Source organism: Pagrus pagrus (genome assembly GCF_965226575.1).
Source record: "Pagrus pagrus genome assembly, chromosome: 12".
NCBI classification, from domain to species: Eukaryota; Metazoa; Chordata; class Actinopteri; order Spariformes; family Sparidae; genus Pagrus; species Pagrus pagrus.
Window position 1 is genome coordinate 14,043,631 of NC_140196.1, and position 23,130 is coordinate 14,066,760.

Genomic DNA, 23,130 nt, shown 5'->3' on the forward strand with positions numbered 1-23,130 from the left:
TGCAGGGGCTATTTTCCAAATCTCCATAGTGACTGACAAAACCCTTGGAAAGAATCCAGTATGGTCACCCCGTAAAGACCTCTCTTTCACTCTCGCTCTCTTTGTCTCCCTCTTTCTTTGTCTCTCTCCATGCATGTTTGCAGGGAGTGATTGGGTCAGGGACACTGAGGGGACGCAGGGAAATAATAACTTCCCAGCATTCGCCTCTGTCATCCACATAACACGTCAAATAAACAGCATCAAATTCTCCAATGACCCGCTGTCATCGGACTTATGTCAAGGATAATATCCTCTGGCCACACATATTTCAAGCTGGTCTGTCAGTGACCATCACATCACAAGTGTCACTTGCATATGGCTGACTGCATCAGGGGGGCATCACCCAGACAGACTGACAGCTGCAGATGACACTCTCTCTCCTCTGCACACTCACCTGCCTCCGGATGAGTGGATAAGAGTGAGACAAACCCTTCAAGTGTGTAGAGGGAAGAAAAACATACATGATAATACCTCGCCATGACAATTTTCAGAATAATATTAAAGTATATCTTCCCTTTTTGACTCCCTGACATGATTATCTAAAGAGATTTGAAAGAAACCCCCTCCAGTGTGAGTCAGGGCTGGGCTGCAATTTGGACTTTGGCACTGTGTTGTACTCCAGTTCCAAGAATAAACAAAATATTTTGTAAGCCTAAGGCTCCCTCTGAATTCACATGCTCCTCGTAGTTAATAACCTCATGAAAGTCAAATGTCACCCCAGTCCAAAGGCGCTTTGAGGCATTCATCATAAGTGGGATTATTTTCACCAGTTTGTATCTCAACCACAAATGTAACTAACAGCTAACTTAGTATTAGATTTTTCTTGTGAATGAAAAACATCTTCGAGAAAATAAAATGCAACCACAAAACATGATATTCTCACAAAATTGTATATTCCTGCAATCATCTGCATTATATATATACTTATAAATGAGCTTCAATTATGAATATACCATTGACATATATAATGTACGTGAAACTGATGGGTACCCCTGTGACCCAAATGTATGCCAATACATCAGAGGCACAGACTGGGGCTAGTTCCTTAGCTGCAAAATGCTCCCCCATGTCCACCACCACCTAGTCCATAACATTGTCTTTCTGCTGTTTGGTGCTGAACAGGAAAAATACAGGCTTGTGGAGCTTTATCACTGACAGTAGCTGCCTGCTGTTAGGGTTAGTGCACTGAGAGGGAACTGAAAACAGTAATTGTTGTGGCCAGACAGCTAAATAATCAGCTTGAACTCACTATATAAAGCTCTGTAAAATTGAGGGGCGCTGCAGATTCAGGTGATAGTTCTCTCACTATGAACAGCACCTTTTGACATTGCCACATCGTTTTAACACATTAATTATTAAGTTCCAAGTTGTTTGATACAGTAAAGAAGAAAACTCTATTAAAACATTTTAAAAGTCTTGATGCTGGAAGACTTAAATACAAACTGCAATTACAGAAATCAGAATTTACACTTTAAAGTCTTACAGGACTTTTCTTTATTTAACCTCTTTCTCATGTAAGTCGGTAACTTCATTGAAGTGCAATATTTTATCATTGGGGTACCCCACAATTAAAAAATTAAATATGTTTTATTGAATATTTTTACAGCCAGAAACAACATTTTGTTAGAAGCTGCCTGATAGAAATGCTGTGCTTTCACAGAAAAATCCGTTCACACTTCTTTATAAGTTCTCGACTGATGTACAGTTGTCCTTTGAGGGAGGAATGGAGCAATAAGCTGAACATCATAGTGTCCACATCTGTCATAGGAAGTCTCTGCACATTTTGGAAGAACACAAACAAGTAAACTAAATCTGCTTTCCTTGGCAGATACAGTCATTTCTGTGCTGTGTCGCAAATCAAACAAGAAACTGAAGACTTGTGGTGCTTGTTATGATAGATAATACAGTGATGTACAGTCAGGAGCATTGAATTGGTAAAAACATTGTTCTTTTTTTGCAGAAATTGTTATATTCCACACATGCAACTCTGTGATGGATGTCATCAGTCACCACCAAACAGACAGCATCGAAGTTAACGTGTGTAATATGACATTTTTAACTGTATACAACATAAATATGAGGCACAAGTCTCTTCAATCACTGCACGTTTCTGTAAGTCCAGTGGGGCAGCAAGAAAAGTTATTGTTCGTGAATATTTGACAAAACATGAAACATCTTTAGCTGCATTACAACAAAACTAATAGCACATGCAGGAGCAGCACAAGTGAAATATGATGTCCTGTTTTCATAGTATGGGACAGTACTGGCCACATCTCACATGCAGTGTGTCCAAGGAGTCCTGTGCCTGCAGTACTCCCCCTCCTCCACTAGATGTCCTTCTTGCCCGTGTCACAGCTGAGGGCTCCCCCTCAGGATGCACTTTTCTGTCTGGTACTTTAAACTCAACTGATGCAAAAGAAGACATGCTCCCATTTTTACTTGCCCACGTTCTGGAAGTGTCAATCGTAGGTGAAACCCTGACGCCTCTCCCTCTGACACTGCTTGAATCCCTTTTCCCACTTTTGTAACTGGAATCATCCATAAACGGGTCTGAGTCGCTTCCATGTGACATGTTGTAGTAGGTGCACTTCGGGGTTTGAGGCTTCGCCATCTCCTCGAGCTCTGATGAGGATATGGCTGCAAGAGGGTTGTGCTGGGTTTTACAGTGAGATGGGGAATCTTCGCTCATGTTCTCCTGACCTGTGTCTGAAGACGTGCTGTCTGCGTTACCGTACATTCCCAGGGAGATCGGAGGGGACTTTCTAATAAGGTGGTTCTCCTTGAGCAGCCATCTGCCTCGGTCGATCAAAACCCCATCGGTTGAGTCTTTCTCTGAGGTGAGAGAAGTGGACTGTGCAGCCTCTGGGGCAGCATCGTTGTCTGCTTTTTGTGAGCTTGCACCACTGAAATAAGACAGATCCTCTCTTGAGGCTTTAGTGCCTGAGTCAAGGGAAGAGAAACTCCCTCCAGTTTTTAATCGGGAATCGTGCAAGGCTTCTGAATGACTTGCAATGGGCGGTTCAGAGTTACCTCGCTCCACATTCGCTCTCCCTTTAGGGCTGTCAGTCTTGCGTCTGCAGGTCAGAGGAGGTTTTTCTGAAGCGCTGTCTCCGCTCTCTGTGAGGATATCCACAGAGTCCTGAGATTGATATCCACCACTTTCCGACGTTTCGGGCCTGTAATCGGACAAATCTGAGGTCATTGGACTCGGGAGGCGCTTCAAGCCATACGAACTATCCTCTCTGCTTCTTGGTATGACAGTTTTAGTTTGTACAACTCGAGCATTATCTGGCTCTATCCTGATCTTCCCCTGAGCGTCGTATGTGAATATAAGTGAAGAGGACTGTAGGGCCGAGTTAACAAAGTCGAGTAATTCCTGTGATATTTCCACCGGATGTGGCAGACTGTTTCTTCTCTCCTCGTCTGATTCTAGTTCGTGAACAGTGTCTGTTCCGTTACCTTTATCATCCTCACACTGACCCTCAGAGGATTGTTTGGTAGGTGATTCGGTGTCTTGTTCTTCCACCTTGGCATCTACATTTGCTTCCTCCTCACAGCTGCTCTGCTCCTGCGAATACAAGGCCTCCTCTAGTAGGACTTTAGAATCTGCATCATCAGAAACATTTTCCTCTTCTATCTCTTGCTCTCTATCAGTGAACTCATTGCTTTCATTTTCTTCATCATCTCTCACTTCTTTGTCCAGTATTTGCTCTATCATGTCTCCTTCGAGCTCTGCCTCCTCTACAGCTTCTTTCTCTGCTTCCTCAACACTACTTTCTTTCCTGCACTCTTCGCCCTCATCACATTCTTCTTCCTCTTCTATATTTTTGTCAGCTTCCTGCTCCTCCTCTTCCTCATCTGTAATCACCCTGTCTTCTATTTTAACCTCAACATCCTCGCCATCTTTCACCTCCTCTTGTTCTCTCTCTTCTTCCTCCTCATTGCTTTCCCCACTAACCCCCTCAGTTTCCTCTTCTTCCTCATCCTTTTCTTCAACATCTTCTTCAGCTTCTCCCTCAATAACCTCCTCCATTTCCTCTCCCTCCTCCTCGTCCTCCTCTATAACTGCATCCTCTACATCTTTCTCTGTAACCACATCATTTTCCTCCTCCGCCTCCTCTTCCGTATCTTCTTTTACATTTTCAACCTCCTCTTTCTCCTCAGTTACCTCTGTCATTTCCTCTTCCTCTTCGATACCTTCCTCTGCTTCCTCCTCTACATCCTCAATAAAAGTATCTTCTTCCTCCTCCTCCTCCTCTTCCATCTCTTCGATTACATTTTCAACCTCCTCTTCCTCCTCTCTCTCCTCAATAACCTCTGCCATTTTCTCTTCCTTGTGCTCTTCAATACCTTTTTCTGCTTCCTCCTCTACATCCTCAATAAAAGTGTCTTCCTCCTCCTCCTCCTCCTCTTCCATCTCTTCAATATCATTTTCTACCCCCTCTTCCTCCTCTCTCTCCTGAACAACCTCTGTCATTTCCTCTTCCTCGTTCTCTTCGACACCTTCCTCTGCGTCCTCCTCTGCATCCTCAATCAAAGTATCTTCCTCTTCCTCTTCCTCCCCCTCGTCTTCAATATTATCTACCCATTCTCCTTCATCTGTCTCCTCAGTGACCTCATCTGCCTCTTCTTCAACCTCTTCCCCATTTTTCACTTCCTCCTCCTCTTCATCAATCTCATCCTCCCCCTTTTCCTCCTCCTCGCCCTCTCTCTCATCTGTCTCTTCATCTCTATCTTCCTCTCTCGCTTCTTGATCTTCTTGATCTTCGTCATCCATTATTCCCTCATCTATCTCCTCAACCACTTCTTTCTCTCCCACATCTGATTCCTCTGCCTCTTCCTCTTCATCCACTGTCATCTCTTCTTCTGTCCCTTCCTCTACTTTGCCAACAGTTTCCTCCTCATTTCCCTTTTCCTCCTCCCATTCCTCCTGCCCATTATCATCCATTGTTTCTTCTGTCACTCCCTCCTGTTCTGCTTCTTTCTCCCTTTCATTTTCTCCTATTTCAGTCTCTTCACCATCACCACCATCATCTACCTCCTTTGGTTCTCCGTCCTCCTCCTCTACTTGTTCCTCTTCGTTTTTGTTCTCTTCTAAGGGCTCATCTCTTTCTGTCTGTGATATTTCTGATTCTTTTACATCAATGCCCGTTTCCTGAACTTTATCAGCTTCTTGCTCTGATTCATTCAACATCTTGCCCTGTTCGCCATCATCAGCAGCCTCTTTTGTCTGACTAATGGCCTCGGCTATGCAGGTAGTATCGGGCTCTGGTGTTACACACTCTTCAACAAACTTTTCCACATCTTCATCTGTTTCCGACTGGTCTCTTTCCATTTCAACAAAAGTGCTCTCATCTACAGGGTAAAAACTTCTGCCTTGTTGAATTGTTGAAGAAATCTGCGCCCGGAGGTCTTGCGGCATATTCAGTTCCTCCATCAGCTCGTCAATAACCATATGCTGATCCTCAAATACGTCCCCTCCTTCGGAGACGACATCCAGGGCGAATTCTGTCTCTGAGACTTTGGGGGACAGCGGTTCACTCTCAAGCCTTTCCCTCAGGATCTGGAAATCCTTCCAGTGGTCTCTGAGCTGAGAAGACGCTCTGCTTTGCAGGTCTGTCAAACTTGCCCTTTGCTCCGTCTCATCCTCAATGGCAGAGATTTTCTGCAGGGATTCCATCATTAACATGGCCTCGGAGTCGGATCTTGACTGGTCGGGTGTTAGGTTATCTCGCAGGGTCATGACTGATAAGAATGACAGGAAGGCTTTACACGATGAGCCGAACACTGAAGCCACTTGCGTTGGGAAATCAGGAAGGCTGTTGGACTTCTCGAGGTTGGATGTTGTGTTGGTTTCAGACGCATTTCTAATGCACTGAACCGATGAACAAAGTTGCTGCAGGACAGGTCTGATCCTTGCTTTGGGACTTAAAGCATGGGACTCAGATGAAGCTGATTCATTGCCAGCTGGGCCAATGGCCTCTGCAGATTTGTGCGCCCTCACTCTGTTCTCCTGTTGTGCAGGATCGACTCTGACGCTCGGCATTGAAGCACATAAACCTCTCGCATATTGTTCATTGTGAAGCAGAGCTGTAGCCGGCGCTGCATGACAATGAGGTACGGATAGACATGAAGCTGATTTCTTGACAGCATCAGCAGGTGGTGGATTTTCTTCATCTGGACTCGTGTGGCAGCCATTTTTTTCATCAGATTCAGAATCACCGCCTATCTGAAACACAACTTTTGTTTGAGGCTCTGATACGTCTGCGATGTCTTCCTCAGTGTATGGTGCTGAGTCTGGTTCAGCTCTCTCCAACCAGCTCTCGACATACTGATGGATTTCAGAGGGAGAAGGATTGAGAGAAGGCATCGAAAAACTCTCACCCAACTCAGAAGACTTTTTAGGCGAAGATGTTCTGTTTACGATCATAGATTTAGGCTTGCTTATTGTCTTTTTGCCTGGCAACAGTGACTTTTTGGGTTGTAAAATGTCTAACATGTTCTTCTTCATTTGAGGCCGCCCACTTGGCGAATTTACATTATGGCCGTTTTCTTTAGCAGCTGCTTGATTCAGATTTTGTCTCAGAGATGGGGTCCTTTTCAAATTTTCAGTGCTGGCTAATAAGGCTTGCTCTTTTCTCGGCGTCTTTTCATCCTTACTCACTTTCTTACTTTGAGGTTTTTCTGCTCCTCCACTCTTTTGGCCACTTTTGGCACTTTCTGATGAACTCAAACTCTTTTTTCCCGTGCTGGCATTGCTCCTGAGTTTGTCTGTAGATGACCGTTTGCTTTGCTTTGAGGGGCTGTCCTTTTGCTTTTTATCTGAGCTGCTTGTTGAACTCTTCTGATTTTTAGAAGGGTGAACCATTTTCTTTTTCCTCTCACTTTTGGGAGTTTTGTCTCTTTTTTCTGTCCCCTGTATTTGGGAGTTTGATGCAGTTGTAAGCTTGTGTGTAATTGGCTCTGATGACAATGATAACATCTCCTCTTTCTGTCTTTGTAGCGAATCAGTAGTAGAAAAATCTATATCACTGCTGGATGGGACAGTGGATGGTTTGCTTTCGGGCGCTGCAGCACCATCTGCACTATATTCTTCATTTGCGTAATAGTTGTCGTAGCAGCCTTGACTCTCATAAATGTGCATGACAGTCTCTCTGACCTCCATCCCGTTATTCTCTATCTGAAGAACTTCAGCGACTCCTGACGACCTGATGGAGGAGTGAGAGCCTTTCTTGTTCGCCCCTGCAGAGGCAGTTTTCCGAGGTTTGGGGATTGGCTTTGTGTTGCTGCTGCTGCTATGTCTGACAACGCAGTATCCCTCGGTTGTCTCACCATCAGCCGTCCTCTCCATGTAGGAATAATGTCCCAGGGTGCTCTCCTGAACGCCTGTCTCCGTCACCGTCTTCACACTCTCAACAGATGCCTTCTTACTAACACGCTGGGGACCTGGCGTAGGAGTGCGTTTGAAACCTGTTTTTGCTTTTCCCAGAGTCGTGGAAGTGTAGCTCTCATATACTTGCCCGTCGTTAAAGCCGACACCCTTTCCAGCTCCGCCGGGATGGTTCTCCTCTTTCGCTTCATCTTCACTCATGCTAGAGGAGTCTTTGGCAACGGCGTTGTTCGAGTCAGGTGAGCTTCTGCCTGACTCAGAAATCGAGGCACAAGCTGTCCCCTTGCTAAGGCTGGAGCGGCTAACTGTAGTAGTCCAGTGGAGTATCTCCTCCTCTTTAATGGTCAGGTGAACTTTCATCTCCACCGTCATGCTGCCATCTTGATTCACACGGAAAGACTTTTCAATGTCGTCGTCCTGAGGTACGATCAAAGCGTGACGCTCGTTGCCCATCTTCACTGTTTCACACGTCTCTACGGATGTGTGCCGATGGTTGACCTCTGTTTCGAATGATCCATTCGGGTGATGCGGGTGACGATTCACGGCTCCGTTCCGAGACTTGTTTACTTGGTCGACAATATATCTCTCTGACGATAAGGAGAAGTTCCTTGAGCCTCGTCCACTTGAGATGGATTTGTTGTTCTCTGAGAGACAAAGAAAAAAATTATTTAAGGACATGAAAGCATCTCGTTGTATTCATACTGGTTTGGTAGGAATATTTAAAGGGATAGTGTGACATTATTTGCTTTAAAGAGAGCTGATGAGAACGTTTATAGCACTGACATGTGTCATATGATAAAATTTAAGCCTGGAAGCAGGGGGAAACAGTTAGCCTTGCTTTGTTCAAAGGTGAAAACAAAATCTGACTATCAGCAACCAGAGAAGACATGTCCTTGTCCCACTTTGTTTTTTTTTTTAAACAAACATGATATATGTGTTAATTAGTGAGCTTTAGAGGTGCCAGTAGGCAGATTGTGTTACCTTTGGACACAACTAGGTAAGCTCTTTTCCTTTTCCCCATCTGGCTGCTAAGCTAAGCTAAGCTAACTGTTTCCAGGCTCTAGGTAGTTGTTTTTTTTAACCTTTATTTATTCAGGGTTGTTTCACTGAGATCGTTGCTGTCTTATGCAGGAATGCCCAGTTATACATTGACACCTGGAAACTGCCCCGTATATTCAAAGTCTGATCTGTTAGCCACTGAGCAGATCCACTGGAGGGGTTTGGGGTCAAGGGCCTTAAGGGCTTTGTTCAAGGGCACCTCAGTGCTGGTAATGAGGGAGAGGGAAGTGCTTCCTTTCACTTTCCCCACCCAGATTTATCCTGCCCATCCAGGGATTTGAACCAGCGACCCTCTGGTCACAAGCTTGCTTGCTTTACAGACATAAGAGTGGTGGTGATCTTCCTATTTGTGTTTTGGTGTATTCCTGTAAGGGTCACTTACTAAGGCTGTCAAAAGTATCGATAAGATGATATCTTTTAGTATTAGTATCACTATCAAAGGTATCAAAGCTATAAAAAAGCAGACCTACAATCAGATTTTCAACCCAAGGCGATACAGATATTATCATTACAACATGTTGGTTGGCATGTGTTCATTGACTTTTTTCTGTACCAGGTTGTTATTTAAAACAATAAAGAATTATTCTATTTATGTCATACTGATCACCAGCTGCATAAAAAAAAAATACAATAAGATGAAAGCTGCTGTGAAAGTCCTCTCATGACTACATGTTTTAATGAATAAGTCTGCAGACAAAAGGTCCATGCAGTGAAACTGTTAAACTATCTGTCTGTTTTCATTCAGTCTTTTTATAGAGCAATTTACTGTCGCACTGATCAACACTTACGAGCTCTGGGCTGCAACATAGACGGCTCCACAGTGTCAATGTACATCACTTGTGCCATCTGGCCTGTTCTGTGAAAACTGTAGTTTCCTAATCTGAATGGCTCGTTGCCTGCTGCCACAACAATTCCAGAGCACAGGATCAGTGCCGCAAGACCATCGACCTGAAAGAGGAGCAGAAACACCTTTCATCACAATTGTCACTTTCCAGTTGTTGCAACCATGTCAACATATATATGTCAACTAAAAAGAGACTTTAAATTTGCATGATCAAAAATCGCATGTACACTTGACATTTCTTTGGGCCTCATATTTTCCTTTTTTAAGATCACAGATGACGAGGCCGTTCTATGAAGGAATAAGATGCAATTAAAGGTTCTCCGACCTTGTGACCTTTAACAGGAAGCCTGTTGCTGTTAGAGGACACGTGGAAAGAGGGATTAAGGAGTGATAACTCACCAGGGGGTAGAGATTCTGGTAGCACCTTACATCCTAGCTCTTCTGGGAATACTTACAATGTCTAAAGTAACGGGGTAAAGACCTTGATTTCTGACTGAAAATTATGCCAACAACAGTTATTTTAGTTGTATAGTTTTGTGTGCATTAATCTCTTATACCAAGAATCTACAAAGCAAATCTACTATCATCATGATTTATTTATTTCCCAGGTGTCTTTTGGTTCTAAACTGACATTAAGTCAAAATCAAAGACATACAAAAACTCCAACAAAATAACAAATAAAGTTCCAGCGAGTGTTTCATGATGGCTTTCAACTCTTAATGCTTTTGTAGACTTTAAAAACAAAAATGAAAGCTCCAGGAAAAGCAAAGAAGTGGACTTGAGTGGAGTTGAGATTCTAGCTCTGGATATAGCGAGTAAGTGGACTGTTTTGTCAGCTGCTGTTTCTAAGATCAAGAATAAACTCTGAGAAATGGTGTACTTCTGCTACATAGATCCATGTTTGTGTCTGTCTGCCGACAGCTTTCTTCAGTCTCAAGTCCTATAATCGTGTGACCCAGACATACCTTTGCTTAATTTAACCTTAAGTATCCTGAGACAGAGACTATATCCAAGGACAACAGCAGAGGTATTACAGATTCTCATGACTTGGTTGAAAAGTCACAAAGACATTTCCACATTTGAAATACTTTACCAAGTAAAGTGAAATGAAAAATCATTTTCCGAGGTCTGATCTTCTGTTGCTGTTGTTTTTGGTTATTTGTCTCTTGCTATCTGCTGAATAAGTGTCAAGAATTTATTTTTTAATACTTCTTTTTCTATCAAAATTAGCTTGTTTTCCTGTAAAACTGAAGACTGACCCACTTTGAACTTGGGGGCAGTAAATATATCCGAGTTTGAGTTCTAAGTATGCCTCAGCGTTTCTGGGTAGGCTAAGCCCTTAATGCTTAAGGGAGTGATTTAATTGACGCACAGCAGTCACTTATTGGTGATGTCTGATGGAACATATGTTGGTGTGTTGGTTTTGCTGTCTGGTTAAATGTTGTGCTTTGTTATTTGAGTGAAACAGCCCTGTCCTCCTTCTCACCTAACAATGCAGGTGGGGGAGGCGTGGGTGGAGGTGAACATTACACGTTAAACCACGGCCACTTTAAGCCGTCCAAAGATCAGAATCTAAGCCAATCCTTCAGATTTCCAGTAACTAGTAGTAACTAAACCACATATTTTGAAATATGTCACATTACTGAAGCTAAATATGCTCTAAATTCTGTTTCACTGTGACTTCAGAGAAATGAATTTTTAAAAAATACTTTTGTCTTCTTGGCAAGACTTCTGCCAAGATCTGTACCACTCTCAAACCTTCTGGAGCCAGCAGACAGTTAGCTTAGCTTAGCATAAAGACTGGAAACAAGGCGGAACAGCTAACCTGGCTCTGTCTGAAGGTCCCAGGTTAAAAAAACTGGTATATTTTATTGTATTATTAGTAGTACACAAAATTATTACAAGTATACTTTTACTTTTTGTGCTTAATTTAAGGTATATTTAAAATGTATTTTAAAAAGTGTGCTTCCATTCCTGTTTCCATTCTCAGTGCCAGGCTAAGCTAACAGGCTGCTAGCCCCAGCCTCACATTGACCTGACGGAGGTGAGAGTGGTATTTATCTTCTCTTCTAACTCTCAGCGAAAAACGAACGTGTGTTTTCCAAAATTTCACATTTTTGTAAGCACATATACAGGTCAGATTAAGCTACCCTTTTCACAAAACAAGCATCTTCAAATATTTTCAGGAGTTGCCTTGAATTAGCTTTAACCTCCATTTTCAGTTTGCCAAATACTTACTCTTCTGCCATCTGACGAGAAGAGTTTCAGCACCGGGAACTGCAGGATCTGGGAAAGGTAATCCAGTAAAGCGTCAAATGTTGGCGCTGTTCTTCTCTGCAACACGATTGTGCGTTTCACAGTGGGTTCCCTGTTGTTGATGACCACGAGTTTCTTAGGTGTCCGTACTGCCACCCTCTCAGTGACCTTAGCTGGCCTGTTGGCGTCTTCACTCCTTCTGCCAAACTGGAGTCCTTGACGCTTTCGTCGCCCGACGCTAAAGGGCCTGGTGGTATTCCACGGTACCTGCCGCCGGTTCACTTCTTCTAAGTTTAACGGCTTCACCCGTCTCTGATCAGAACACACGTATGATCCCCCATCATGTAGGTCATCTAAAGCTTTAACCAGGTGGGTCCCACGAGGTGTGGTGATGGTCCTCACTCCAAAGGGCAGAGGCACTTTCTTTGACAGAGCATCCAGCAGGGCATCGAATGTCTTGAATGTACGGGCATTGACGACCATGCGATGCCCACTGAATTTATAGTCACCGCTTTTGAAGAAGCATACTCTTTTAGAAGCCGAGGGATCAGAGATTGGTTGGAAGGGTCGGGAGGGTAACGTCTGCCCACTGCCAGAGGACACTTCCTGGGCAGGTGGCTCCTGGACCGGTGTGGTGCTCATGGTGTGGAGGTGGCTAGAAAGAAAGCAGAGAGCGAGAGGAGGGTGGTCGATTGTTGCTGCAGTTACGTTCAATTTATGTTGAATGTATGTAATTTTTAGGGCTAGTGGTCTCTCAATCATAACAAAAGATGTAAGTAGCATAGGATCCGATCTCATGAACAGGACTCAGACAAAGTAATGTTTTAAAGTTTTACTTCATGTTACTTTACTGTTACGTTTAGTCTCATTTGCTGACTTCTTTACTCTCACTCTCTCGTGGAAATTATAGCGACAGTCGACCAAAGTCGAGGCACTGTTACCTTGAACACACTACGGATTTTTCTGGGTTTAAACACTGCTGGAAAGGTTAAGTACACATTTTAATGCAGAAATTCTCAAGATTCCCTTGAATCAAATGAGGTATCGCACTTGGCTGCAGATGATTAGAAAAGAGTAGGAAAAACTAAATAAATACAGGAAAGTGAGGCACCACAAAAATTGTTTTAGATCTTTGAGGGTTAAAGCAACAAAATGTTACTTTCTGGGGAAGGATTGTTGATAAGGGGTTGCTACGATCTGTCACAAACCCATGCCTCAGTATTTCATGACCTGGGAATGACATTCAACACGTTTACATTGTGTTTCTTTAAAGATGAACTCAGTTGCAATGGATTCCAACGATGACGAGTAATTAAGGCGGGAAAGCCATGTTTAAATGTCCTTGGACACTTTTCGAACCAGTTCTGCAGAACAACCCACTGGTCCATCTCTATGTTCTGCATGTTCCAAACAATCAGGTTCATCATAAATAGCTAAAAACACTTATACAAATGCAATAAAAGCTGAGATAATATGGGTGTAGTTGACATTTTAGTTGCATAATGTCAGTAGACCTAAATAAAGCACAAGGCCTCTGTTGTGTAGGCTGCTATAAAGGTTTCATAACTTTGATAAGTCTATAATAAAGCATCAGTGTGAGGAACTTTGTTTCAAAACAGATTCCACATCAATATTGTTATAATAATAACCCACAGCTCTACTGTGGACTACACAAGTCTAACTAGATGTAGGCTGTATACAATGACAGACAAAAGCCATACACACCGGACACATATCAACTAATGAGACACTTAGATACTTAAGAAAACAACGGATTGGTAAACAAACATGTCAATAGAAATGTAATAAAGAAGACTTACCGTATATATCTCACATTTCACCTGAAATATAAAGCCTGAAACAACAGAAAGTGTGCATCCGGTATTCCTCCGAGCGCAGGTCAAAGCCTCTCAGAAGCATTCGAGGGCTATTTTAGGACGTGCAACATCATGGCCAATTTGCTTAATCTTTGCTCACACTTGATCAGCATATCATGGTAAGGTCACAAATAAAAAACACAGAGGAACTGCCCCAGAGAAGACAAAGAAGAAAAAGACAAAAAGGAAATGCTCCAGAAGCTGTCTTTGCCTCGTTGGCTGTAAACTTCTCACCCGCCATTTGCGCTAACAGAAAAAGTAACTGTAGAGTAAAAGGCTTCGCCAGTGCCAAAATAGACATGTAAATGATGAAGAAGGTGGTGAAAGTTCATTCAGGAACATGAACGCTCCAGGTCAGATGATATTAGTAAATCTTCACTGCTACAAACAGATACCACAGGTGGCTGGGACTGTTTCTCATTTGCAGTCAGCCCGTATAATCAGATTTGAGAAGCCTAATAGGGATTAGGTTAAAGATTTTGCGCACTTGCTGACAGCATGAGAGAAAATAAGGTCTTAAGAGAGCACTTTTACCTCACAGCAGGTATTGAAACTCCACCATCAGATTTCCGAACACACAGTGCATCAGTATTTGCACCTGTCGAATATCCTGGAGATATTAATTAATAAGAATTTTGACCATAATTCGAGGAAGACTGCAGCTTTGTATGCAAACATGGAAGGCTCAGGTTTGTAGACTTAAATTTTGTTCAATGGCTAATGATATAATTGCATCAATGGGGTGAGAGCTGTGTCACTGTGGTGCTGTTTACAGACAGCATGCCAATCACCAACTGCCTCTGACTGAATAAAAGCTGCTAATACCTCCCACACGCACATGCAGCGTCCTGGTAGATGGAGACTGTTTGACCTACACAGGAAGGACCTGTGGAGGGAAATATGAGGAAACGTTTTATTGCATCATATGTTCAAAGTGTGAACAAGCATGAAATACAAGCTTCATTAATACTTTTCATAATTTGTTACCAATACATCTTGTTAATTGATGAAAAATAATATGGATTTTTGCGCAGTATTTCACATTTTTGCCCTTTTTAATGCACACAGGATATTATTTGTACTGCCATCAGCAGCATGTTACATTTTTTTGCTCAAATCATTTGCGGTGATTGCCTAACCTTCAGTCAGTGGGTGGTATGTCACATGCTGATCTGTTTGGATTAGTAAGATCCAAATTAGCGAGTCAGTCGGTGGCACATAAATGCAGTATAGGATGAACAGTGGGCCATCATCGAGGCCTAGTTCCAGTTACTCAAAGGTCACAGGTTGGATCTGCCTTCATCAAAGTCCACAAGTCTCACCAAAGGTCAGAAGCTCTGAGGCTGTTAATTACAATAAATAATAAATTAATACTATTTTTTTTTTTTTTACACCCCATGTACCTGAAACTGGCTAATCCTAGGAGTGAAAATGTCAACAGTACCAAACGAGTATTAACACAGTCAATTAAAGGTACAATATGTAAGATTTGGCCAACTGTTGAATTTATTCCAAATAAATAGAGGGAGCATATCACCAGAGTAGCTAACTGCTGCTAACTGTATCCTGTTTATGACTGTAGCTACTGCTAGCTCAGTTAGCCATGCAGCTAGCCAGAGAGTTTGTGTTTACACAGCTAACACGGGACCTTTGGTTAGGGAGCAAAGATCAGATCACCATCCGAACAAAGATACAATGATTTAGTTTTTTCTTCTTGTTTAATGAATGTTAATTATGGTCCCTCCTGAAGTGCAGCGAATGATTAGCATATTATTTTCATTATTGATTAAATTGGGTGATCATTTTCTAGATTAAGCAGCTCATGTATAATCAGAAAATTGTCTAAGACACCCAAGTTAATGTATTTAACAGTCCCACTCAAAGAAATGATATATAATACCATAAAACACTAATACTAAACCAAAACATGTATCTGTGAACTTGAGAGGTTTCCTCCAGGAGTCCATTGTTGATCCAGGTGAAGATGTAAGTCGCACTTTGGCGCCATCTAACGACAGGTACCGATACTGACAAAATGGAGGCTTTGTTTTGGTTCCAGGAGGACAGATGTTTGCACGGAACTAGGGACAGAAACAGACGTGTATCAAGGTATTTATAAAAATGTGTCACCTTGTCTGATTAATGCACCGGGTGATGAACACTCACCTCTCTCACAGCTCTCAGAGGACTCTCGTGTTCAGTCTCGATTAGCTCCCCCTGAGCTCATCGTGCATCAGCTAGTCGGGTCTGCTACACAGCGGAGGTTCAGTGCGGTCCCGGTCCGTAGACGCCGCCGCTGCTCTTACTTTAGTGGCGTGGTCTTTGTCGCGAATTTTCTTTCCCATTTGGTCCTGATTTTTGGACTCCATCACATCAGTCAACATGGGCAAAAAGGAGGAAGAGGATATTATCAGAATTGCGAAGAAGATGGATAAAATGGCGCAGAAGAAAAACGGGGTGAGATGTCTGAGAAGAATGAATGCTTACCTGCCCGCTGCTTAGCCGATCAGACTGTTGTGGATGTTTAGCTAACACTGGTGCTAGTGGACTGTGTAGCTTATTGAGCCTCTAGCCTGTTCATACACTGTCAACACAATGTGTCATTTCACCAGAGATTTTTCCCCAACCGGTAACTTTTCCGCTACCCAGAAGAAGTAGCTCCAGGGCTAATACGCGCTACTTGTTGTTGTGACTGACTGACTAGCCGCAAACAGCTAGCTTGCAACTCTGTTTATGTCAACGGCGGTTCTATGGATTGCTAGCCGTTAGCCACATAGCAGCACACTGGCTCTTGCTAGCATTGTGCCTTTAAAAGGCGATAACATGTTGGATGTGGGCCCTTAAAGTTAACCTGAATAAGGTAGCTAGATATGCATGTCTGAAATGAAATTGCTCTGTTATCATTCAGTTTGTTGTAGTATTGTTTTGGGATTTTGCAAGCGGCTAATTAGCTAACGTCAGTGCGCTTAACAGCTAGCCGCCAAGCTACTGTAACTGTACAACAACAAACTATTAGATTCGTTATTTACTAATGTGGCAATCAGGTTTTAGTAATCATCGGGTGTTTAAAATGTGACAAATGTCGTTCACAATTTTATTAAAATCCAAGTTATATATATATTTAAATAGTGTGCTAAGTGTCTTAAACTATTTATAAAAAGATAATGCAACAATATCATTTAATATAATTTAAGGCAGCAAAACAAGAGCAGCAAATCATCACTTTTGAGAGTCTAGTACATGCCAATATTTGTGACTTTTTCCCCCACTCTTAACCCATGCAACAATAATCACAACAGTTTCATTTTCTGTCAAATGAGTAGTCCAGTAATTAACTACCTGTTTCAGCTCAACATGCTCAGCTCTACCTGTACCAAGTATAATAACTAAAAAATGCGGTAAAGTGATGTAAAAACTCATCAATTTTGCCCAGTTAAGTTAATAAATATAAGGTTAACCTCCCAGAATCGAACACTAAATGTAAAAATTCCTGAATAATGAATATCTGTGTGAAATCTGACCACGCTGAAGCAGAAGTTAATGTCCACTTGTGATGGAGCAAAGTGATCAGTTTACAACCTAGAGGTGGAGGTTCACTGTGAGATAGGGTCAAATGCATCTAACACTCCTCCGTCCCTTCCCTTTACCTTTGCAGGCTGGTGCTTTGGACCTGTTGAAGGAGCTGCGCAGCATTCCCATGACTCTTGAGCTGCTACAGGTATCTTTGCTCATTTCTTCCTGAGACTCATCACCGACACAGGCAGTGCTCAAGCCCCAAAGCTCACTGACGCTATGTCTCTCCACAGTCTACCAGAATTGGGATGTCCGTTAACGCCATTCGCAAGCAGAGCACAGACGAGGAGGTGACTTCCCTTGCCAAGTCCCTGATCAAATCGTGGAAGAAGCTTTTGGGTAATTATTTCTTTTCGAACGTGTTCTGGTTTGTTTTGTCTTAAGTTAGCTTTCGGGGGCTGTCCCAAGATGTTGTGCATGATTGTGCCGGATTCAATCGCAGCGTTACTCATTTGAAACTTATTGGAAACCGCTTGATGAAGTGCGAGACAACTCTGATCCTTTGCTTGTTGTAACACATCACGCTCTGTTTACACCAGCTGTCAAAAATGTCCTGTTGGAGCTTCTTAAATCTCTTACGTCTATTTCAACCCACGCTGTTAGTAAGTGAGGTGTTCAACACTACAGACGAATGAACCGCAGCTAACAGGTTCAGTGAAGACATTCACACTGACAGCAAGCGTCAGCTAGAGAGGATTTTAATAAAAAAAAGGCCTTGAGATATTGTGATGCTGCTGGAATTACCGTTGTGAGATGTGTTCACGTTTTCTGTTATGTTATGGCCGAGAATCCTTTCAAATATTGCCCATTCACATGCGTTTCTCACCAGAAATGTTGTTATTTTAACCTTATTGTGTCATTTTTTGATTGACTGAACAGACAGTAGGCTTATCGTGACATTACTCCCTATATGACAGCATATTTTAGAGCTATTAAAGTCACATTGCTTCTAGGGAAGTGATATTTTACCATTGAATCGCTGTTTTTGTGAAAGTGCAAAAAGGCTTCCAGTTCCAACCCCAAGTTTTCTGTTAAAATAGTCCCACACTTTAAATAACCGAGAGGTTAAAATGCATACCGTAATATCACAATGTTTATGTGATTCCTACCAGTGACTATTGCTGCATGTCTTTCGCCTCCCTCTCCCCATGTGTCCTGTCTGTCTTTACTGTCTGCTATTTATAAAAGCTCATGTGACACCGTATCCACAGAGGTATTATAAAGAAATTCTGCAACAACACTGCCGTAAACCATGAAAACAATTTTATCTTAATGCAGAGATATTCAGCTGTGAAGCGTATGAAAGTATTGACTTCACGAATTTCTGTTATGTTGTGTGCTTACTTGCTTTATATTTCATCTCTTGTACTCCAGATGAGCCTGGTGGTGGAGACAAACCTTCAGAAGAAAAGAGGAAAGAACAAACAACACCTGTCGTTTCTCCATCACAGGGAAGCCCAGAGGCAAAAGAAGAAAGGTACCAAGGAAGACAATAAAATGTTGTTACGTTAAGCACCGCTGACGGTCAACACAAATGTATTTTCTCTGCTTTTACATATTTTTCTCTTGCTCCAGTAGCCGAGTCAAGTTCTCTCATTGCTCCCACAGCAGCTCCAGCAGTAACTCCAGCAGCAAGAGCGAGCCCAGCGAAGTTTCATCCAACGCGTTAATCAACACCTTTCCTCGTGCCCCCACCACCTCTGACTCCATCAGGCTCAAGTGCAGAGAGCTGATAGCCAACGCTCTGCAGACTGGAGGTAATCACGTCGTTATAACAACATGAACACTTTTACAACATAGGATATCTGTTACTGTGATTGGTTATGGTGCTTTGTTTACAAGTTTTTTCACACATTTCTGTTGACTCTCTGACTTTCTTCTGTTTTTCTCCCCCAGAGGATTATATCGCTATCGGTGCTGACTGCAATGAACTCGGAGCACAGATCGAGGAATATATCCTTTACGTTGAGTGGAAATTGTGTTTGAAGAAGGTGTTTGTGTAACTTCCAGGATGTCATTAGATTATTGATGTAACTGTGTTTTGAATTACCTTTTTATTTTAAATTAAAACATTTTTTTCATATGCCAGTGATACAAATAAGCAGATAGTAGCCGTGCGTAGTGAATATTGTATTTATTTTGTATTATTCTAATCTGAATTTAGTTATTATTATTTTTTAAATGAATTAATTTCATCGTCTTTAATATGTTAAAAGCTGGTGAAATGTCAATCACAACTTCCCCTGCCCAAGGTAACATCTCTTGTCTTTAAATTGCTTGTTTTATGACCAGTTGTCTAAATCTTTAAAGTATTAAATGTAGAAAAACCCAAAAAATCCTTAAAATGCCTGATTGTCTAAATCGATTCAATGTTTCAACACTCACACATCTAATAGGCTTCAGTTATTATCAGTGTAGTTTCACGCCCAGCTTCCAGCAACGAAGTATAAAACAGTACGTGGCCAAAGTTGAATTCCTTGACCTGCCGTCACGTGTCTTCCAAGAGTTCAAGAACACAGACATGAAATACAAGAACCGCGTGCGGAGCCGAATCTCGAATCTGAAGGATATGAAGAACCCTAATTTAAGGAGGACCGTGCTGTGTGGGAGTGTAACCCCTGAGCGGATGGCTAAGATGACTGCAGAGGTGCGTTGGCCGTAGATGGTTCGATATATAGAACCTGGTATTAGCACACAGTCAGTATTAAAGTCATTTCAATGCTGTTGGGTTGTTTTTCTTTACATGGTGTTTATCGCTTGTTACTGATTAAGTTTACTTAAAGATGGGTGTCATTCTTTTTCCTGTAGGAAATGGCCAGCGATGAGCTGAAGGAAATGAGGAAGAATTTGACCAAAGAGGCTGTCAGGGACCACCAGATGGCCACCACCGGAGGCACTCAGACTGATCTCTTCACCTGTGGCAAGTGCAAGGGGAAGTGCTGCACCTACACACAGGTACGGACTCAGATCGACACTTGTGCTTTATTTTAACCGTGGCAGTGGCAGCGGGATGTTTTAAAATGGCTTGATTTTAAACATAATCTGGCGTTTGATCAACACAGTCAGTGACGTAAACAAGATGTTTTTCATGTTTGAAGTGAAACGGTCACATTGTCATTGTTTGTTGTTTCCTAGCATCGAAATTAACAAGCATTAAATAATCAATGATCAAATCGTACAATCAGAGTTGATATGAACAGCTGGTAAATGACGTCAATGACAATATGCATTGATTGCTGTGGGTATACAGGAATTCTGCAAACCAAATTTTTAGCATTTTGTATTTGTAGTAACGGATTCGATGTTGGTGATTAAGGCTTCAAGAGGTGGAACATTTTTGGTTTAGGTACCTTGATTTGCTAGAAAAATGCTTGTGTCTCCGTCATCTCAACATAGACATCAGACTGCTGTTTATCTGCTAGAAAAGTTGATATAAGTCCCTACACTCCATTCACTTGTTTTGATTAAAATAACACTGTGCACGGTCGGATTGATACGACTGTATGCTCATGAACTACCTTGTTGGGTTCCCCCTGACTTAAACTCTGCTTTGAGGTGCTCTGCTGGACACTGATACATTGTTTCTGCTTGTTTTTGTCATTCTCAGGTTCAAACACGCAGTGCTGATGAGCCAATGACCACGTTCGTCTTCTGCAATGAATGCGGGAATAGATGGAAGGTACGCTGGCCGACGTGGGCTTTGTTGACTGTTTTAGGTCCAAAAGAAATAAGGCCAATTTGGTCCTCTTCCACTCTCCCTGCAGACTGTTTACCTTCACACCGTTTTTTGTTTATCAGGCCCACATGTGCTTAACTCATTGGTGCTATCTTCTAAAGTGAAACCTGCATCCTGTTGTGTACAAATTAAAGCAGGAATGATAAGTCTGTTCGTCAATTATTAATCTACAAAAAATGTATCTGCAACAAAACCATTCATTGTTCAAGGAAAGACCAAAACATTCCTGATTTGGGTGTCACTAATGAAGATTTGCTGCTCTCTAAAATTGTACATTTGAATGTCTTTTGATTTGTTGGTTGGACAAAACATCTAAAACTTGAGCTGAAGGAAACTGATTGTTCTTATCAGTTTGTTTAAAGCAACATTATGTAGAAATTGGCTTTTTTTTTTTACGATCTGGTCCCCCACAGTTTGTGAGTGCAACACCACTGTCATAGATAGAACACAGGATAGTCTGTCACAGTCCCCTTCTGCCATCTAGTGACTCTTCTTTTTGTTTTTCTGTTCAACAGTGAAACAAGTTATTGTTGTTACATTCTATATAAATTGTTAACCGTCCGTACTCCAGCGTCAGTGCTGAAAAAAGTCATACTTGTTTTTATTGGATTAAATCTAGATGTTTTAAACAATATTCATAGAAGCATTCGTCAAGGATAAAAAGTATGTTTTGTGTTACATCTTCACCATAAATTAACAACGCTGTTTCATTTGATACACTTGGTGACATTTGTGAAAGTATAGTAAGTGCTTTTCAAGCAATCATGAGTGTCAAAAATAATCCAATCCCATATGCAGTGACCTAATTTATTTAGACATTTTTAATTAAAAAAGTAATCGTCCGTCGTTGTTGATTCGGGTACTGATCTGTGTTGTTTTTGTGTTCTAGTTCTGCTGAGTCTGCAAGCATTTCCACGACACTCAGACAAGTAGCAAAATTCCTGGACCAGGTTCTGTCTCTCTGCAACCGATTGGAGCTTTGCATTCTGTGGTACATGGAGCACAACATGCCATAAGAAGATGCCACTGCGGTTACCGTTTGAATAAAGTATCCTGTTCATAGATTGAGCTCATTGTCAGTCCCTCGACACCCTTCTCCCGAGATCTTTTACTATTGTTATTAGTTGTTTCTCACTGTCAGATATATGCGATCAGTCTCGTCTCATTCTCTTTTATCTGCATTTTTTTATATGTAGTTTTAACACTTGGGACAATGTTGTTTTGCTTTCCCCTCACAACATTGCATTGTTTTATTTAATTTCCCAATAAAGTGTAATCCATTTGATTAAAAAGAAGTGCTTTTCAGTTGTCTTCAGTCTCTCCTGGTTATATGAATCTTGAGCGTTATACGAATGCAATTAAGGATCTGAGAGGACAAACTGTGTGTGTGTGGAGGAGGAGGAGGAGTATACATTTGTTTTTGGTGCAATATTCATCACATCAAAGTGAATGCCAGTGTATGCATATTAATCTGAGCACGGACAGGATGATCTCATTGGCTGAACCGGAGGAGACGCACAATTGTTTCCCTTTTCTGGAGGTTTTTCTTTTTTTTTAATTGCCAGGTGCAAACACTCGTTTGTTGACGAGCAGTCGTGCTGCCTCACGCTCACACACACACTAAACCCAGACCGGTCACACAAGCCAGTTAATAGTTGATTCTGAGGAAGGCTGCATGGCTACAACGTCATCTAATAACGACTAATTCGATAGCTGTGTCCTGAATATGTGTCATTAGTTCTACTGTCTGTTTATGCCTCACTGCTCTGTTCGTCAGCTTCTCATGAGCAGCGCAAATTGGTGCTTTTCTTCATCTAGACTCACTTGATCAGTTTGACGGAGAAAGCCCCTCATATTTTGGCCAAGCGCCATCCTTAATTTATCTGCTAATACATGTGGAACCCTTCAAGGTTAAAGTCACGTGAGAAAAAATCCTGTCAGGACAATATTTGGTAGAAAAATAAGGAAAGTTTTAGTGCTTCATTTTATGATTTTATATCATGCGTCATTATTTTCTTGGAGAGTAAAAGAATAAGGAACTAAACCATTAGTGGTGGGGACTTCTGTATCCTGGAGCTATCTGTTCAGCCTCTTTTGGGAAAAGCTCATAATATTTTCTGCAAACATCATCCTGATATGCAGTGGTCCTTGAGCTGAGTGTTGGGAATAAGAGAGAAATAAAACAAACCAAAACAAGCCTATTTATTACAAACATTTGTTTTCTTTACTTTTCCTTTTTGTGAATGACTGAATAGTTTTACTTCTCCAAATCTCTAAATTCTATTAAAATGAAACAAGGTGAAAAGGGAAGGTCGTTCTCTCTTTGACCTGCATAACACTCATATGCAACCTGTGC

The 23,130-nt window shown here is 41.8% G+C and overlaps 2 protein-coding genes across 8 annotated transcripts; one reads left to right on the forward strand and one right to left on the reverse strand.

Moving 5' to 3' along the window:
* Positions 1-1,547: 1,547 nt before the first annotated feature.
* LOC311266351 (uncharacterized protein) lies at positions 1,548-15,712 on the reverse strand. 2 transcript variants are annotated; one of them, XM_084368696.1, is made up of 4 exons: positions 15,632-15,712; positions 11,571-12,243; positions 9,277-9,436; positions 1,548-8,073 (listed from the first exon to the last, which is right to left on the reverse strand). In XM_084368696.1, exons 2-4 carry the CDS (start codon positions 12,228-12,230, stop codon positions 2,285-2,287), a joined length of 6,609 nt encoding a protein of 2,202 aa, XP_084224822.1. In that variant the 5' UTR covers positions 12,231-12,243; positions 15,632-15,712; the 3' UTR covers positions 1,548-2,284. The 2 variants fall into 2 exon arrangements, with proteins under 2 accessions (XP_084224822.1, XP_084224821.1); XM_084368695.1 differs by lacking the exon at positions 15,632-15,712 and adding an exon at positions 14,291-14,899.
* On the forward strand, positions 15,487-22,079 carry tcea1 (transcription elongation factor A (SII), 1). 6 transcript variants are annotated; one of them, XM_084368703.1, is made up of 10 exons: positions 15,487-15,574; positions 17,121-17,183; positions 17,272-17,377; positions 18,413-18,515; positions 18,614-18,795; positions 18,935-18,991; positions 19,531-19,685; positions 19,847-19,993; positions 20,646-20,717; positions 21,664-22,079. In XM_084368703.1, exons 2-10 carry the CDS (start codon positions 17,163-17,165, stop codon positions 21,670-21,672), a joined length of 852 nt encoding a protein of 283 aa, XP_084224829.1. In that variant the 5' UTR covers positions 15,487-15,574; positions 17,121-17,162; the 3' UTR covers positions 21,673-22,079. The 6 variants fall into 6 exon arrangements, with proteins under 6 accessions (XP_084224829.1, XP_084224824.1, XP_084224825.1 ...); XM_084368698.1 differs by lacking the exon at positions 15,487-15,574 and adding an exon at positions 15,734-15,922; XM_084368699.1 differs by lacking the exon at positions 15,487-15,574 and adding an exon at positions 15,734-15,922 and having other exon boundaries at positions 18,617-18,795.
* The last annotated feature ends 1,051 nt before the right edge of the window (positions 22,080-23,130 follow it).